Below are 18729 nucleotides of genomic sequence, written 5' to 3'. Positions count from 1 at the left end.
CTGTAAACTGACCTAACTTAATTGGATTAAGGCTGATTTACATCAACAGAGGACTTGGTCCTGAATTTAGACTGTTCTAGAAAGAAATGCATAAGACCATCTTTTCAAAGAGGCCTCTATATATGAGCCTGCAAAATTCTGTGTGCACCCACTTGGCATTACTCAGAAATCTGCGTTTGCTCAGGCAATCATCATGTGTGCATCTGTGCAAGAAAACAAGCACCTCGTCACACAGTTACTTCTGCTGCATGGTTAAGTGCCAGTTTACATGCACACAAAAAACGGTTACTCGCCTTTTTGTAACTGTTGTTCTTCGAGATGTGTTGTTCATGTCCATTCCAAGTAGGTATGTGCGTGCCACGTGCACGCCAGTGGGAAGATTTTCCCTTAGCAGCGTCTGTAGGGTCAGCCCTGGCGCCTCCATGGCGCCCTATATAGGGGCTCACCGACCCTCCACCCCCTCAGTTCCTTTTTGCCGGCACTCTGACAAAGGGGCAGGACGGTGGGTATTAGAAAGGATATGAACAACACATCTCGAAGAACAACAGTTACAAAAAGGTGAGTAACTGTTTTTTCTTCTTTGAGTGATTGTTCATGTGCATTCCAAGCAGGTGACTCACAAGCCTGAGTTTAGGTGGTGCGGTCGGAGTTCACTGTCACTAGCAATAATCTCATATTGGAGCACCGCCCTGCTGAAGGCTGCATTGTTTCTGGCCTGGTGCGTGATGGCATAGTGCGACGTGAACGTGTGGATTGAGGTCTACATGGCAGCCCTGCATATCTCCTGTGTCGGGACCTGAGCCAGGAACGCCGCCGAGGAGGCCTGTGCCCTTGTGGAGTGGGCTGTGATTGGCGGGGCAGGCACCTCGGCCTGATTGTAGCATTCGCGGATGCAAGCCGTGATCCACGAGGAGATACACTGTGAAGAGATGGGGAGCCCCTTCATCCTGTCGGCCACAGCTACAAAGAGTTGGGCTGATTTCCTGAATGGTTTAGTTCGTTCAATATAGAATGACAGGGCCCTGAGAATGTCCAGGAAATGCAGCCTACGCTCTGCATTTCAGGAGTAGGGCTTAGGGTAGAACACAGGGAGAAAAAATGTCCTGACCCATGTGGAATTGGGAGACCACCTTAGGAAGGAATGCCGGGTGTGTCCTGAGTTGGACTTTGTCTTTGTGGAAGACAGTGTATGGAGGCTCAGACATCTGCGCTCTGAGCTCCCATACCCTCCTGGCCAAGGTGATAGCCACGAGGAATGCAACCTTATAGGAGAGATATAGCAACGAGCACATAGCCAGTGGCTCGAAAGGGGGCCCCATGAGGGCGGAGAGGACCAAATTAAGGTCCTAAGCCAGGACTGGTTGTCGAGTATGCGGGAACAGACTATCCAGGCCCTTGAGGAAGCAACAAACCAATGGGTTTGCGAAGACTGAACCACCTTCAGCTCCTGGGTGGAATGTGGAGATGGCCGCTAAGTGGACCCGAACTGAAGAGAGGGAAAGTCCTCGCTCTCTCAACTGGAGTAGGCAATCAAGGATGAGGGGGATCGGGGCAAGCAATGGAGCCTATCCCTGCTGTTCAGCCCAGATGGAAAAACATTTCCACTTGGCCATGTGTGTGGCCCTGGTGGATGGTTTTCTGCTACCGAGGAGGACTTGTCTGACCTGCTGTGAGCATTGCATTTGCACCGGGTTTAGCCATGGAGCATCCAGGCTGTGAGGTGGAGCGACTCCAGGTTTGGGTGGTGGAGGTGGCCCTGATCCTGCGTGATCAGGTCCGGGAGAAGGCAATGTGAGGGGTGCCTGTATAGACATGTGCATCAGCGACGTGTACCAATGCTGGCACAGCCACGCCGGCGCGATCAATATGACGTGAGCGTGATCCCTGCATATCTTGAGGAGTACCCTGTGGACCATGGGGATTGGAGGGAAGGCATAAAGCAGGCCACCTTCCCACGAGAGGAGGAAGGCATCTGTTAGAGACCCTGGACTGCGCCCCATGAGGGAGCAGAACTGTCAACACTTCCTGTTGTCCCTTGAGGCAAACAGGTCTATCTGGGGATAACCCCAGAGACAGAAGATTGAGCATGCCAGGTCTCGGCGAGGGGACCACTCGTGGCCATGGAACGAGTGGCTGAGGGCATCCGCCAGGCCGTTCTGCACCCCCAGGAGGTAGGATGCTATTAGGTGAATTGTGTTCTGTATGCAAAAGTCCCATAACGCGAGGGCTTCCCGGCACAGGGGAGAGGAGTGTGCACCCCCGTTTGTTGACATAGAACATTGTCCGTGAGGACTGCAACGCACCTGCCCACCAAGCGAGATTTGAAAGTGAGGCAGGCAAAGCGAACAGCCCATAGCTCCCCGACATTGATGTGCAAGGAGAGGTCCTCTAGGGACCAAAGGCCTTGAGTCCTGAGATTCCCGAGATGCACCCCCCACCCCAGATCCAATGCATCTGTCACCAAGGAAAGGGATGGCTGAGGGCTGGTGAAGGGTACTCCCGCACAGACCAACCGTGGGTCGAGCCACCACTGGAGGGAATCCAGCACCACTTGAGGAATCGTCACCACTGAGTCCAGCGTGTCCCTGGTTGGTCGGTACACAGTCGCTAACCAGGACTGAAGAGGGCGCAGCCTGAGCCTGGCATGGCTCACTACATAGGTGCATGCAGCCATATGTCCCAGCAACTTGAGGCAGTTCCTCGCTGTGGTGGTCGGGAAACGGCAGAGACCGAGGATGATGTCAGACATGGACCCTAACCTGGCCTCCAGTAGGTATGCTCTGGCCTGTGTCGAGTCCAGAACTGCCCCTATGAACTCTATCTGTTGGACAGAAGACAGGGTAGACTTGGCCTCGTTCAACAGGAGACCAAGCTCGAGGAAGGTCTGTCTGATAAAGACCACCTGAGCCTCCACCTGTGCCTTGGAGCGGCCTTTGATGAGCCAATCGTCCAGGTAGGGAAACACATGAATTCCGTGCTTGTGCAGGAAAGCTGCTACAACTGCCATGCACTTTGTGAAGACCCTTGCAGCCGTTGACAGGCCGAAAGGCAGGACTGCGAACTGGAGATGGGTGTTGCCCACTATGAACCTGAGATAACATCTGTGCTGAGGGATTATTGTGATATGGAAGTACGCATCCTTCAAGTCGAGGGCGGTGTACCAGTCTCCTGGATCCATGGAGGGGATGATGAAGGACAGGGATACCATATGGAACTTGAGCTTCTTTACAAACTTGTTCAGACGCCGCAAGTCCAGAATGGGTCTGAGGCCCCCTTTCGCCTTCAGTATTAGGAAATACGGGGAGTAAAAACTCCTGCCCCAGAGTTCCTGAGGAACTTCCTCCACTGCCCCACTACGAGGAGGGACTGCACTTCCTGAATTAGAAGTTGCTCATGAGAGGGGTCCCTGAAGAGGGACAGGGAAGAGGGCTGGTGAGGCCTGGGGAGGAGAATTGGGTAGAATATCCCCTCCCTGCCGTGCGGAGCACCCAACTGTCCGATGTGATTCTGGACCAGGCACGATAGAAGGGGGACAGACGTGACGAAAAGGTAGGGTTGGTAGGATCCAGAGTCCTGACTGGTAGGTCGCCCTTGACCACACCATCAAATTTGGGGTCTAGGCCCTGACGGAGGCCGTGGCTGGCCGGACGACTGGCCGGAGGGCTGTTGTTGCCTCCTTCTGTCGTTTCTGCTTTGCCTATGTGAGGGCTCCAGGCGGTTCTGGGGCTGGTACAGCTGTGGAGCCGGCTTCGGCCTGAATTGCCTGCGTTGGGTGGCTGGGGTGTGCAGGCCTAGCGAGCGTAAGGTAGCCTTTGAGTCCTTTAGGCTATGGAGCTTCTTGTCCGTCTTCTCGGAGAAGAGCATGGGCCCCTCGAAGGGGAGGTCCTGGATGGTCTGTTGGACCTCATGTGGAAGACCTGAGACCTGAAGCCAGGCTCCCCGCCACATGTCCAGCCCGGTTACCAGCGTGGGGGAGGCTGCACCTGCTGCATCCAGGACCGCTTGGAGGGATGCCCAGGAAATTAGCTTCCCCTCCTCTACCAGAGCAGAAAATTCTGTTTGCGATTCCTGGGGAAGGAGTTCAGCGAACTTGGACAAGGCCAAGCACGTGTTATGGCCATACAGGCTCACTGTTGGTTGGCTATACGTAGTTGCAGACCCCCCGTTGAGTACACCTTTCTACCAAAGAGGTCCAACTTCTTGGCCTCCCTGTTCTTTGGTGTAGACCCTCGGAACCCCTGACGCTCCCTTTGGTTGGCTGCATCCACAACCAGAGAGTCTGGGGGAGGGTGGGTATATAGGTGCTTATGGCCCTTGGAGGGTACATAGTAGCGCCTCTCTGTCTTTTTGGCCGTAGGGGCCAACAAAGCTGGCGTCTGCCACAAGGTGAGGGACGTATCAGCTGTCGTTTTGATCAATGGTAGGGCAACCCTAGATGGGCCTGAGGGGGCCAGGATGTCCACTACCGGATCTACATCCACCTCAATCTCCTCCGCTTGGATCGCCAGGCTCTGAGCGGCATGCTTAAGTAGCTGCTGAAGCACCCGGCTGTCCTCTAGGGCCGCTGTCGCTGAAGTTCCCGCAACCGCCTCATCCATCGAGAAAGAGGAGGAGATCACCTGCAAAGGACCTTCCTCTGTACCCACAGCCTCTTCAGGGTTCTGCGGCACACGGTACTCTGGTTGCATGGCTGGTGTGGATGTAGGATGTGGCACCGCGGCTGGTACCAGGGTCGATGCTGAACGATGAGGCATGCTGGGCGGTGCCTGCGGTGTCGGAAACATGATCCCCGTCAGTGCCAGTGTCTGACTAGGTGGTGCCAGGTTCTGTTGTGGCACACTCCTGTCGGACAGCGGTGCTGGTGGTGGAGGCATTTGTGCCGGAGCCACCAACATCGAGGAGACTGACACAGACCTGGATCGTGGGCCGTGCGCCTGTCCCAGGGACTGATGGTAGGCCCAGGGAGTCCAGAACGGCCACTGGGAGGATGGTTGCCACTGTTGCTGCCACTGTGCTAGGTAAGGTCATTGGCTTGCCTGAGAAGCCGACCTCCTGCTCCTTGATCTACTGGAGCGGTAGGATTCTGCCTCCGAGTCCGAGGTTTCTGAATAGGAGGACCAAGGGGGAGCAGTGCCCACTGTTGTTAGGGAGCGGTGCCGCAAGGCCGGGGAGCGCGCTCTCTGTGCCGGTGCCGCCGGAGCGGCATGAGGCATGGACTGGGGTGACATCATGGCCGGCTTGCCCCTTGATTAGATTGGGGGTCGGACCGTGTCTGGCGGCTCTTTCCATCAGCGTGGGGAGGCCGGCACCAAGAGGCTTAATAAGTCAGAGGCCACCTTGAATGCCTCCGGCGTCGATGGGAGACGCACATCCTTGCTGAACTCTGGGGATCTAGAGCGGTCCGGACTCGACTGCACCCCCTCCAGGGCGGGAGTCAACAGGACCTTGGGAGGATGTGGTTGTGGCTTGGCTTGTCCCATCGCAGTCGTGGATGCCGCCAGCCTTTTAAGTTCCTGGTGGGGTGATCGGTCCCTCACTGGCCTCTTCTTTTTCGCAGGCACCGGAGATGGTGATCGGTGCTGCATGGAAGCCGATTTTCTATGTCCCAATTCTCTCCGGTGCCGGGACTTAGAGGTCTTAGACTGGGCCTCCTGTCTTGTTAGCGGTGCCAGTGCGCTGCACACCGAGGATGAGGTGCTGGGCGGCAGTCTGGCAGGCTCAGGGTCCGAGTGTGGCCGTAAGGCCACCTCCATCAGGAGTACTCTGAGTCTCTGCTCTCTGTCCTTAAGAGTCCTGGGACGGAATCCCCTGCAGATACTGCACCGGTCTCTTTGGTGGCTCTCCTCGAGGCACCTCAAGCAGGACGAGTGCGGGTCACTCTTTGGCATAAACTTCCCGCAGTCCGTGCAGAGTTTAAACCCTGGGGACCTGGGCATGCCCCAGCGGGGCAATGAGTACGTTGGGGGGGAAGCCCCCCCAACAACTATTAACTATCTACAACTAACACTAACTCTAAACTATGAGAGAGGAAACAACTATGTACACTTAGACAAGACACTGCTAGGCTTGCTGCAAGAGCGAGCGAAGTTCCAGCTAGCCGTCACCGGCAGCAAGACGGAACCGAGGGGGTGGAGGGTTGGCGGGCCCCTATATAGGGTGCCATGGAGGCGCCACTGCAGGGGGCGCCAGGGCTGACCCTACGGACACTGCTAAGGGAAAATCTTCCGGCTGGCGTGCACACACACCTGCTTGGAATGCACATGAACAATCACTCAAAGAAGAATACATGGTGGCCTCTACCCGTATATTTTTCCAAACATCAATGCAGATATGTGGTCGTATAGCTGCAAATAAAGAGAGTACATTTTTGCAGAACCTTAAAAAAATTTGCCTCGAAAGTATCACTATATAGTTCACTCAGTGGGAAATCCACACAATGCTGGGCTTCCGCTGTGCAGGTTGAAAGAGGGTGCACTTGAAAAGAGGGTGACACCTGCAAGTGTAACTCACTGGTCTGTGTGTGCTACGCATCCCCTTCTATGCCTGAGCCACAAAGGATATGGGTCTCTTAGAACTCTGAGCTACTGAGAGCCTGGCTATTCAGCTCAGCAGTAGTGACTCATACTATTAAGTCTGAAGTAACCTGGTTCAAATTCCAGCATTCACAACGATAGCAGCTGTCATACAGGCAGCCTCAGATCATGTCATCAGCACATAACAGAAATGTTAAAGCTTCTGTAGATGGGCAAAATAAATGTTTCCTCTGACTTCCATGCAAGAGCTCATACATGTTTTTACCCATTCTAACTCCACTGAAGTCAGAGGAGTTATGCCCGAGTTTTACTGGTGAGAAGAATCAGAACCTAGAGTTGAGTTGTGCAACTAAAAAGTCTGAAGATGCCCTGAAAAACTAGGAGCACAGTAAATGCCTGATAGCTAGTGTAACTGACCACTCTAATGCATATAGGGTGATAAGTAATCAGCTCTTCAAACATCATTACATGACAAGCATATCTTTCGAAATGGAGGATTTTAACTTCAAACATGTACAGCTACGCTGCAGGTGAAAACATTAGCCATCTTAAATACATTGCTGTGATTTTATGGGAGTATTTAGTCCAGTGTGGTTTATATCTTATTGGTTACTTAAGGCGGCACAGTGCTGGGAGAAAGTTCTCCCAGCGCTCCAGAAAACAACCTCAACGAGGGGCGCAGCTCCCAGCACCAGGGCACTGTTTATACTGGCGCTTTACAGCGCTGCAACTTGCTGTGCTCAGGGCGGTGTTTTTTCACACCCCTGAGTGGGGAAGTTGCAGCGCTGTTAATTGCCAGTGTAGACAAGTTCTTAGGCCAACATTTTCAAACGTGTATGCCTTGAAATTAGGCCCTTAAGTCCATATTTAGTCTTCTGAATTTGGTCTCCTAATTTTCAGAAGTGTTGAGCTCCCACAACTTCCACTGAAGTTAGAGATTTGGGGCTTCATAACCTCTGAAAATCAGCCCACTTACTTAGGTGATTAAATATGGATTTATCCTGCATGTATAACTTCAGGTACCTAAGTGAAAATGTTTACCTCAATTTGTATAATACAGTGATTTCCATTAAAAAGTGGATTAAATAGTTAATACATAGTTATTTCTTACTCCAAATATAGGGGGAAAACTGACCCCTTTGATACCGATATGTGGGGACTATTGCCACGTGTTGACTATTTTATGGTGATCGTTGTATAAAATAGAGGTTTGACTGGATGATCCTAAAGTTCTATATCATATCCAGAACTGACATCAAGATACAATCTTTCTAGTCCCTTAATCTTATTCTCACCTCGACATGTTCTTCCATTTGCTGCCATAGTATATCCCTGCTCAGGACAAGCACATTGGTAACTACCAGGAACATTCACACAGCGGAAAGTGCAAAGAATACCCGCACTTTGTGTGCACTCATCAATATCTGGAATTAAATGATTACAAAAGCATTAGAAAAGTGACAGCTGTAAACGAAGAGAAAATGGAACACAAGGAAATTCCGATGGCTCTGATACAGGTGATGTCAGATGCAATCCCTCATCTCATCTATAATAGGTTTTATTTAACAAGCGCCCAACTCTGAAAGTCTGACTTTGCTGTAGGGCCGTTCATGGTGTTTTATGAAGCGTTCAGTGCAAAGCTCCCCCCTTGCTCTCCCCTTACATGTTTGAAAATTACTATCTGACACCTTAAAAGTAATGCAGAGCAGCAATAAACCAAGCATATGTCTGGGTTTATACTCTCCTGTAGCTTTCCAAATTCAGAATTCCTCTAGAACTTTTAGGGGAGCTTTTTCAGACCTTAACTGAAGGAATCAGGTGTTCGACTCCTTCATAAACAAAAAGAGATTCTCTCCCAAGTATTTGTCAGGTGTCTATTTTTTAAACACCTGTTTAGCAAACAAAACCCAAAGGCTCAGATCCTTCATCCCCTCAGACAGCACAAAGCAACCCAGAAAGCTGTCCTATAGGTGCAGCTGGAAACTGCCCATACATCACCTGCTCCTGACTTCTGGTGCAGTTTGGTGTCAGAGCAAGCTGGGAGAATGACCAAAATATGATGCACTCTGGTGATCCACAATAGCATAACAGCTCCAAGGGGACCATTACAGCCAGTGGACGTCAGAGCAGGCCTTATGCTCAGCTATGGTACTGCAGAGGTTTTAGATCAGTGGTTCTCAACCAGGGGGTACGTATACCCCTGGGGGTACTCAGAGGTCTTCCTCGGGGTACTCAACTCATCTAGATCAGTGTTTCTCAACTTGGAGGTTTCAGTTCCTGGGGGTTGGGGTGTCACAGGACAGTTTTAGGGAGGCTATAAGTAAGGCTATAAGCGAAGGTTGACTGCCCGCTAGCCGCTGCTCCCGGGGACCGCTCTCTGGACAGCCTCTGGGTGCCCTGGGCCACTGTTCCAGCCGCCCTGGGACAGCTGCTGTTCAGGAGGTCCCCAGGGCATCTCCAGGACCACTGCTCAGGCACTCTTCAGAGCCAGCCACACCAGCAACTGTTCCGGCGGTCCCCGGAGCCAGCTCCACGGAGCCGCCCGGGCAGTGGCCTGTGCAGCTGGCTCCGGGGCAGCCGGCTCCGGGGCAGCCCCCAGACTGCTGCTTGGGTGCTCCCTGGGGCTGCCCCCAGGACCGCTGATCAGGCGGTCCATGGGACCAGCTGCTCGGGTGGCCCTGAAGTCAGCCGCACCAGCCGCTGTGGAAGTCACGGAGGTCGTGGAAAGTCACGGAATCACGGAGTCACTTCCGCAACCTCTGTGAAAGTATCGTACCATTAGTCATAAGTGCAGGGCCGGCATTAGGGGGTGGCAAGCAGGACAACTGAGTTCCACAGGGGGCCCAGCGAAGCTAAGTTACATGTTTCAGCCCCGCTGCCAAGGCTTGGGCTTCAGACAAGACTCGCAAGTGAAAAATAGGCTCACGTCTCACACTGAAATATAAGTATACAATATTTATATTCCAATCCATTTATTTTGTAATTATATGGCAGGCCTGCACAACTTGTAAAGCGGAGAGGGACATATTACTCTAAAGAAAACAGCTGAGGGCTGAACCCCCCCCAGCCCCGCTGAACCCCCCTCCGCCCAGCGCCACCAAGCCTCCCTGAAATACCCACCCCCCAGCACCGCCCGCCCCGCGGAAACAAACCCTCCTTCCCCAGCACTGCCCCACTGGAACAGTGGTATTGAACCTTGGTAATATGCTATAGCGAGCCCCTAAGGTAGTATAATTAAGGTAAAAGAAAAATGTCTTTTTGCTAGAAGTAGAATAAGATCTCCCCCCCACTTTGTAATCAACTGCCCTGTTGAATGAATGAGGTGTGACTGAGGAAGGCGTGGAAGGCAGCACCTCCAGACAGCTGCAATCCCTGGAGAGGGGATGGGAGCCAGACCAGACCAGTAGAACAGGTCAGCCACTGACTCCTCGCTCGCCTCTTCAGCCCCCCACCCCCCCAGCTCACCTACTCACCCCCTGCCACTGCCCGCCCACTCGCCGCCTCAGCCCCCCACCCCACGGCTCGCCTCCTCACCCCCGCCATCGCCCACCCGCCCCTTCAGCCCCCCTCCCTCACCTGCCGCTTGCCTACTCACCCCCCACGGGCTGCACAGCGAGCCCACCTACTCACCCCCCGTGGGCCGCACAGTGAGCCCACGCAGGCCGCATGTTGTGCAGGCCTGTTATATGGTAAAAGTGAGAAAGTACCGGTAATCAATTTTTTGGTAATAGTGTGCTGTGACATTGTATGTCCGATTTTGAAAGCAAGTAGTTTTTAGGTGAAACTTGCAAGACAAATCAGACTCCTGAAAGGGGTACAGTAGTCTGGAAAGCTGGAGAGCCACTGTTTGGATGATAGAGTTTCAGAAAAACAGTCTGACTAAAACTGCCTACTTGTCTTGCTCAGACTTCAGTCTCTTGCCACTGTGAGGCAATAATCTCACTAGTTCTTCAGTCACGCACAGGTTCCTCCAGCAAACCGAGGCTATACATCCTGGCCCCTGTGAAGTCTGATTTGTATTGCTCTGGTGGAGCAAAGCAGACTTAAATTTGGTCTAAGTGGGCAGCTGACATTTCCCTTTGCACGGGAATTCCCCAATAGCATACATACATACATTGTTTCTGGCCTTACGCCATCCCCTTCTCACAGCCCCCAGCACTGGAGGCATGCCCAGTGCACTGCTACACTCCAATAACTGCCAGCGGCTGGAACAACCCTTTGCGGCCACTGCAGCAGGGCATAAAATTCAGAGCCTTAGACACTCCCTGCAATGTAGAAAAAGTACAAACGACATGAACAGCATCCGTACCTTTACAAGAATGGCCGTCTTCTGCTAGCTGGTACCCTTGCCTGCAGTAACATTGATAGGAACCATAGACATTGGCACACTCCTGACTGCATGGAGTGCTGTCACATTCATTCACATCTGTATCCAAAAATAAACAAAGGTATTGCTACACTGGAGCAGAACAATATCTACTACAGTTTCCTGCCTCTGACAGCAGCTAGAACCAGATAAGCCAATCACTAGCAAAGAGGGCTAGATGAAAATTTCTCCTGTGAGCAGATTATTCCATAATTGTGTGAGGAACTATAGCACTTCCATAATAATATATAATTAATACATTAGAGTTGGTGAAAAAAGGCCAATTAGTTTCTGCAAAATAAATAAATAAAAATAATTCAAAGGAATGAAACAATTTTCAATGTTTTGTCATTGCACAATTCTTTGCTTTGATACATTTTGATTTAAATCTAAACAAAAAGAGTTAAGTTTTCATTTCTTTTGGTTTTTCCCCCCCCTCTCCTTTTATTCCCCCCTTTTCTCCTCTGGAAAAGAGGGATTAAGGAAAACAAGTGGGGAGAGGGAGGAGATTAGAAAATGGAAACCAAAACCTTTCTATTTTGATTCAATTTGAATTTTTTGTTTTGATGAAAATTTGGAAGTTTCAAATGATCCAAAAAATTCTGGAAGAAAATTTTAATTTTTTTGAATTGTTTCATCTGAAACAGACAAATCACAAAAAGTTGTGAAAAAAATCAAAACATTACATTCTGACATTTTCAGAATGAAGCATTTCAAATTTTCTATTTGAAATGGCTTTTCCTTTTGAATTTTGCTTCTATGTTATTTTTAAAAAGTTAAAACCCCCGAAAAGAAAATGAAACATTTAAGTTTGTCTCTGTAGCAAAGAATAAAATATATCAGCTATACCAGGATATAGAGGTGAAATATAAGTATTAATTAATGTTGTAATATGGGGGCTTACTGGACTTCGGCCAGTAAGATATTTAGCTTAGCCCAAACAGGGCCTCAGGTCAACTAGTTGACTGATGAATAACCTTGTATGGGAAATTGTGCTAAGTGCTGATGTTTGAGAAAAAATATACTGAAATGTATCCGCTAACACTGTAAGATGCCAGTTAAAACTGGTTGTAACATTTTGGGGATTTTTGCAGACATAGGGTGACAGCACTGTGCTATCCACAAGTCGTTATGATGGTTGAGGAACATAAATGTTAATGAGTAGAAGGGGAAAGTTAGCCTATGAAAAATGGGGCACCCCAGATTTAGTGGGGAGTGAATGTACAGATAATGAAAACGGGGTTGAAACCTTCATAAATGGTATAAACGCCAGTGGGAGTTAGTATAACACATAATAAAAGTTGTGTCCCAGCCTGCGTGTCTTGAGAGTCACCTGGATGACACCCACTGGTGAAGATGGTGATGATGAGCAGGAGTAAGATGATTACTGAGACTCTGGGGCTCCCCAGTAGGAGATGTGAGTGATACCAGTCAGAGGGCTAAACACTTTGTACTCTCTTTCCATCTATGGCTGTATTTCAGTGGTTGTGGGATTATTTATCTGCTAAGTGGATTTGTTAATAAGTGGACTTGTGATAATTAGCAATTTCTTGTGTGCTCCCTGGGTCCCCCATTCTAATAACATTGATAATAATCTTCCTGACGCTGTAGCCACTCAGGAGACTGAACTTTTATCAGCCACTGCTACCTACAAAATTAATCAATAATCAACACATCAATCCATCAGTTAGACTCTACAAGTCAAACAAAATATTTAGTCTGACCTGAAGAGAATTTTGTTTTTTACTTTTTCAGTTTGATGAAACAATTTTCTTTTGTGTTGACCTGCAACATTTTTTGCAGTTCAGTCATCAAACTGAAAAAAAATCAGTTATTTGCACAACTCTAACTGAAAAGATTAGCTCTATAAACACAATGTGTCAAGCTCATGCACAGCTACTGGAGATATACCTACTTTCCTGCTCACTCAGTCTAGAAGAGCTTCTCAGAATGCATTAGAAACATGATATTCCCGGTCTCTTGTGCTGCTACGTGTTCCCAGATCGTAATGTGAAAGTTACTGAAACTACCTGAAATAGTATGAAAACTGCTACTGGGCAGTTGGGAAGCACAGCTGCTAAAAAAACAAAGGCAGATTCACAACTGCAAGTCAGTTTGCTTCTTTACCTGCAAATATTGTAACCACAAAGACGGGGGACACGGCTATGAAAGAAGTTGACAAGGTGGGGGAAAGACAAGAGAGAAAAAAGTGAAAGCCACAAGAAAGAGGCACTCTATGTCGTCATCATATAATGGCTTTTCAGCATTTCATTTCTTGTTTAGTAGAAATGACCTGCCTTGCCTACCACCCCTGGTGATAGAGTGTATGGGATGTAATAATGCTGGAGAAGCTTTACATACATATTGCAAGTTTAATAAATAGCTTAACTATATTGCAGTTTGAGAGCCATTCTAAGAATGCTCGGAATGTGAAATTTTAGTGTTTACAAAGCCTCAGAGCATTCATGAATCATAGGTTCTTGTATCAAATGCCACCCAAACTTCCTTCCCTATAGTCTTTCTTCTTCCAATGCAGACTTTGTCTTAAAAGGAAAGGAAAGCAGTTCGGTACCTTCACAGTGCTTCCCATCATAGGCCAAGCGGAATCCAGATGAACAAGAGCAATGGTAGGACCCAGGAGTGTTCTCACAGGTGTGCTGACACAGCCGTCCTGGGTAATTCCAGCACTCATTTATATCTGTCAGCAAAACAAGCAAACAATGGGAAAACACAGGATTCGAGAGAGACATGGAAGGATATTTTAAAGATGCCAGAGATCGATCTCTACAGTGTGAAATGCTGCAACCTTGGTTTTTTATATTGTCTGGCTTTGTACTCTAATTGGCAAACAGTGATGATAAAATATAAAAAGCTTTATCCCAGTGCATGTGAAGATTTTCAGAAAGGTACATTTCTGCAGCAGAAGATATTTAACCCAGACAAAAGTACTGTGCAGATGACCTCAATCAATAACCTACCATTGAGCTAAACTGAGGATATCTGCTCCATAATGATACAGAAGAATGGCGGAGGTTGGTCACAATGAATAAAGGTAGTTGGGGGAGCAATCCTATTACCTATTCTGAGCTACTGTACAGCAGAACTAATAACTACACACTAAACAACAGCACTAAATACTGTGAAGGATCATCAATCAGTAGTTTCTGCTTGCTCTGTGCCTTACATACCAATGCAGGCTCTGTTGAATGCATCATACTGATAGCCCATCTTGCAGTCACAGCGATAAGCTCCAGGTAGATTATGACAAATCTGTCCCTCTCCGCAGCGGTGTATGCCTGTCTGACATTCATCAACATCTATAGCAGGAAAAAACAATTACTTTAAATATGGGGAGTGAAAGTGGTGGACATTCACTAAATGACACAGTTTAAGAAATGCCACACCACTGAGAGAAGTTTCAAGTAAAAGAATAAAAAGGAACAGAAACACTGTTAACTGTATCAGGAAAAATAATCATTTTTTTCTGCTCTGTTATTCTCAGAGATGGCTTCATGTATGGCCAGGCTCCTCTAAATCAAACTTTTGCAAAATAATACATTGTTTGAAAAGAAAACAATGCTTGCAAACACCATGAATACCTCCCATGTTACCCCACATTTAGCTCTAAGCAAAATTTCTGGTTACTGTGCGCAAACCATGCCATTTAAACCTGTTTATCAACAGCATTTTATACTGACATTCTCTGATGTTGTTATATCAATCCATGTTGATATTACAAGTCAGCATGTTATAGCAAATCAGTTAGAGCAAAATAAGAACCAGCTCAAACTTCTGCTCATCTCCTGAGCCAAGCCAGACCTAAGTTTTGGTTCAGATAAATTCCCACCTCTACTTGCATTATTAACTCTAGTTCCATTTTCTACATTCTTCTCTTTCCCCAACCTGATCCTCCTCTCTGCTATGACCCAAACCAATCCTTGACACTCCCCCATTTTCCATCCCCATCTGATACAAAATCCAATCCTGACGCACCTGCCCACCCCTTCCCAATTTACAGGTCACTAATCTCGGTCTCTCCCCACTCCCATTCTGTTCCAAGATGAGGATAAAAGGCTGATGGGATCGACAATGCAAGTAAAGATGAAGCCATATCAAACAGACATCTGTTTGTTCTCCTCTAGGATAGACGAGGTTCAGCAGTTTGGTTTGGATAACACTCCAACATTTTAAGAGCTTTTTGATTATCTGAACCTTTTGAATTCTGCCTCTTCTCATCCCATCAGATCTTTCCCCCTCCTCCATACCCACCTCTTCAATTCCTCTGGCATCCTAATTCCCTCTCCCCAACAGCCAATAGGGCTGGCTTTGTTTAACATCATCTCAGAGGGCAGTCTAAGATCTGAAACTCTCTTTGCTGTGCTATGGTTGGCTGCTCTATGCAAATTCATAGATTCTGGGACTACTCCAGAGGGACCCAAGGATGGATGGTCCCCCTCCACCCAGCTCTTTAAAATTTGGAGATAGCAAATCTGCTCAGGAAAAAAAATGGACATTTTCTGAGCCTCTGCATGGATGCTTGCTGTGGTAGGTCTCTTGGGAGCCAGGAGCAAACAAGGGTTACTTATACAGACTTCAGATTGGTTTGGATGTGGTGGGAGATGTGGCTTCATGTTTGGTTCAGTTCTTATTTAGCACAGATTCACACGTTTCTAATGACTACAGGCATTAGATTTGCGGAAAAGCCTATCCAGGAAAGAATTCCTGGAAGGGGGAAAGATTTCTGCTGAAATGCTGCCTCTCCACTTTCTTTCAGAGCAGAGCAAGGATTAGGAAAAGGGAGTTTTTAATAAAGATTTAAATCAGCAAATTAGCAATTTTATTTGCAGTGAATTCATTTGTGCCATTATTTCATTCATTTGTGAGAAACTGTATATTCCAATGTATAAGTCCCTGCCCTTAATTCGGTCTAGAACTTTTTTCAGTCTGAGGTATGTATTTCAAGATAGTTACAATACTTTTCAATTAAATGTAAGGGTTACTTGCATTGCTACTAACTGATCTGGTGAATTAGAAAGAATGAACACATTCAGGATAAAGTCTCTAAACAGAGGAAGACGACCACACAGGCTCAGTTCTGCTGCAGAAACATGTCCAGATGATCTATTTCTATTACTATGAGTTAATCTGAAGTCCAATTAACCATCACAATGCCCTGAAGAAATAGATTTTATCATAGAAAGGGGAAATTGGAACCACATGGTTTTCTTTTTTCTTCTACGTACTCTTTCCTTATTTAAAGCAACCATACTAAAACATTTAGACTGAAAACAGAGGCGCACCTCACTTAGCCGGAGGCAGAGAGCTTGCATGTGGCATAGGTCATATTAACATGAAACATTTCTTTCCCTAAACCAAACAGAAAAGCAGATTCCTACACTCTCTAGATGTGGCAAGCTACCATATGAATTTTCTTGTACCTGGACCTAAAAACTGTGCCAATCATTTAAATTAAAAATGTGGAGTAACATCTGTAATTACAATGTATTACATTATCTCATCCCTATAACCACACAACCCAGCCATGTATGAGTAATGTTTTTTTCCTCCTTAAAAAAAAAGAAGAAAAGAAAAGAAAATGACCCATTTTTCTCAGGCCAGCTGTTTGAAAACTCAAAAGATAGAGAAGCACTAGCCATCACAAGTCAACTTTGATACTGGTCTGAAAACAAAGACCTTTTAAACTAATGCTGGGACTTTGGATCTGCCTGTCAAAGGCTGTCACCTTGTAGAAAAATGACATGTTGTTCTAATCTAGGGTCTGAAAAGCCTTTGTCCTGTTTTGATACTAGCTTTCATGGTCCCAACGACTAGTGCCAGGACAGATTCTTAGCTGGTATAAGTTGAAACAGCTTTGTTGACCTCAGTGAAGTAACACTGATTTACACTAGCTGAGGATCCATCCTAGAGTGTTGATGCTTTCCACTGCGAGGGACAGGAGCATTTCTTTTCTCTTTGTGTCCATTGGGGTATCTCCCTGCTTGCTAAATGATAACGGATGAAAGATGAGTGCATCTCTTCATCAAGATCAGCCAACTCATCCCCCTTTACAATTGTACCAACAAGCGTTCTTAACCTTATCATCATCTAGTTATTTTTAATAGTCCCAGTCTATAGGCTGAATCCAAAACTTGCCCATCTCTTCACTCGGAGGAGTTAAGAGGTCTGCGACACTCTGGGGATAGTAGTGTAGAAGTGAGATATGTGGTGGTAACGTAGGGCAATGTGTAATGCTGAAGGTGGGAAGCTCATCTGACATATGTCCTGTACCCACACCACTGCTCTCTGCTATGGGCCTTTTTCTTTTTTAGCCTCTTTATCTTTTGCAGTTTATTAAACCATTAGCTATGAGTAAAGTCAGAAAATAAATGAATGGGACTTTACTCTTTCCATCCCTCCCCTAAATTCACAGAAAGGCTGATTTTGTTCTTTTCATGTTCCCTGTTCATTGCAAGGATAATTAATGGATATTTGTAGTATTGGCCAGTAAACAGCATTTGGATTTACTGGTTCATTTCTTTCCAAATATAGTTTCCTATTTTCTACATTTACAAAATATATTTAATTCATAAAGACACAACTTCATTCTTGTTTGAACTCTGTAGGCCTGTCTTTGTTCTCTTGCATCTCATGTAGAATGCAAAAATAAGTTTAAAATCCTACGAATCTGATTGGATACCACTGTACGCCCACTTTGTTCTGGTGGAAGTGACTACACAAGGTGCAGCACAACAGAGAATCTGGCCCTGAATATATGTGCACTTCTTTAAACAAAGAAGTCAGGACTTGGACTTATTCTGAGAATTTGGACAACAGAAAAATAACTAGGAATTTCATTTGCACTGCTGTAAAGACTATCTGCCCATTTATCTTTTCTGATGAATGCACTCACAGTGTCTCTTTTATGCAGTATGTTATTACCCGAGACCATATCCGTCCACAGTGAGATATTATGAAATAACAGAGTATGAAGCTTTTGATTGTCAGGTTGGGACTAACCACTGAGTCAAACAGAATCTAAAATTAAAGTTAGTAGGTACAAGATGCAACCAAAATCAAGTTCACTCAAGGTCACCAAAAGGAACTAACTACAGTATTCAGGCATTAACATAATACAGGGGTAGGCAACCTATGGTACGCGTGCTGAAGGCGGCACACAAGCTGATTTTCAGTGGCACTCACGCTGCCCGGGTCCTTGCCACCGGTCCGAGGGGCTCTGCATTTTAATTTAATTTTAAATGAAGTTTCTTAAATGTTTTTAAAACCTTATTTATTTTACATACAACAATAATTTAGTTATATATTATAGACTTATAGAAAGAGATCTTCTAAAAACATTAAAATGTATTACTGGCACGCAAAACCTTAAATTAAAGTGAATAAATGAAGACTCGGCACACCACTTCTGAAAGGTTGCCGACCCCTGACATAATATAACAACATAGTAAGTACTGACCACATCGTCATCAAGCTAATCTTTAAACTCTCCTACTCCTGGAATGCAGTTATAACAATTTAAAGTTTTCTAAAACTATTTTGGAACTGAAATAAGCTTTTTCCTCTAGCAGAGCACCCAATTGCAGATGGGAGTCTGATCCTTACCGATACATCGAGATCCATCTTCGCTGGAATGATAGCCTCTGCTGCACGTTAACAGGTTTCTCTGACAAGTGTATGATCCAACAGTATTGATACAGTTGAATCCAGGCTTACATGGCTCAGGAAGTGAAGTGCATTCATTAATATCTGTGGAAGAGAAAGTGTATTAGTATTAGCTATTCAATGAATCTGCTTCTTTCCGTTCCAGCTGTC

General features: G+C 46.8%; 1 protein-coding gene across 4 annotated transcripts in view; it reads right to left on the bottom strand.

The window, feature by feature from the left end:
• FBLN2 (fibulin 2) overlaps positions 1–18729 on the bottom strand; it is a 199565-nt gene that overhangs the window by 5599 nt on the left and 175237 nt on the right. For all 4 annotated transcript variants that reach the window (XM_039481823.1, XM_039481821.1, XM_039481819.1 and 1 more), the window contains exons 11-15: positions 18520–18663; positions 14088–14216; positions 13472–13597; positions 10843–10959; positions 7829–7957 (exon numbers count right to left, since the gene is read on the bottom strand). In XM_039481823.1, the coding sequence (XP_039337757.1) occupies positions 7829–7957; positions 10843–10959; positions 13472–13597; positions 14088–14216; positions 18520–18663 (645 nt within the window). The remainder of the gene's footprint in view (positions 1–7828; positions 7958–10842; positions 10960–13471; positions 13598–14087; positions 14217–18519; positions 18664–18729) is intronic.

This window comes from Mauremys reevesii, linkage group 7 (genome assembly GCF_016161935.1).
Source record: "Mauremys reevesii isolate NIE-2019 linkage group 7, ASM1616193v1, whole genome shotgun sequence".
Classification (NCBI taxonomy): Eukaryota; Metazoa; Chordata; order Testudines; family Geoemydidae; genus Mauremys; species Mauremys reevesii.
The sequence above is the reverse complement of the archived record's forward strand: the minus strand, read 5'-3'. Positions and strand labels throughout refer to the sequence as shown.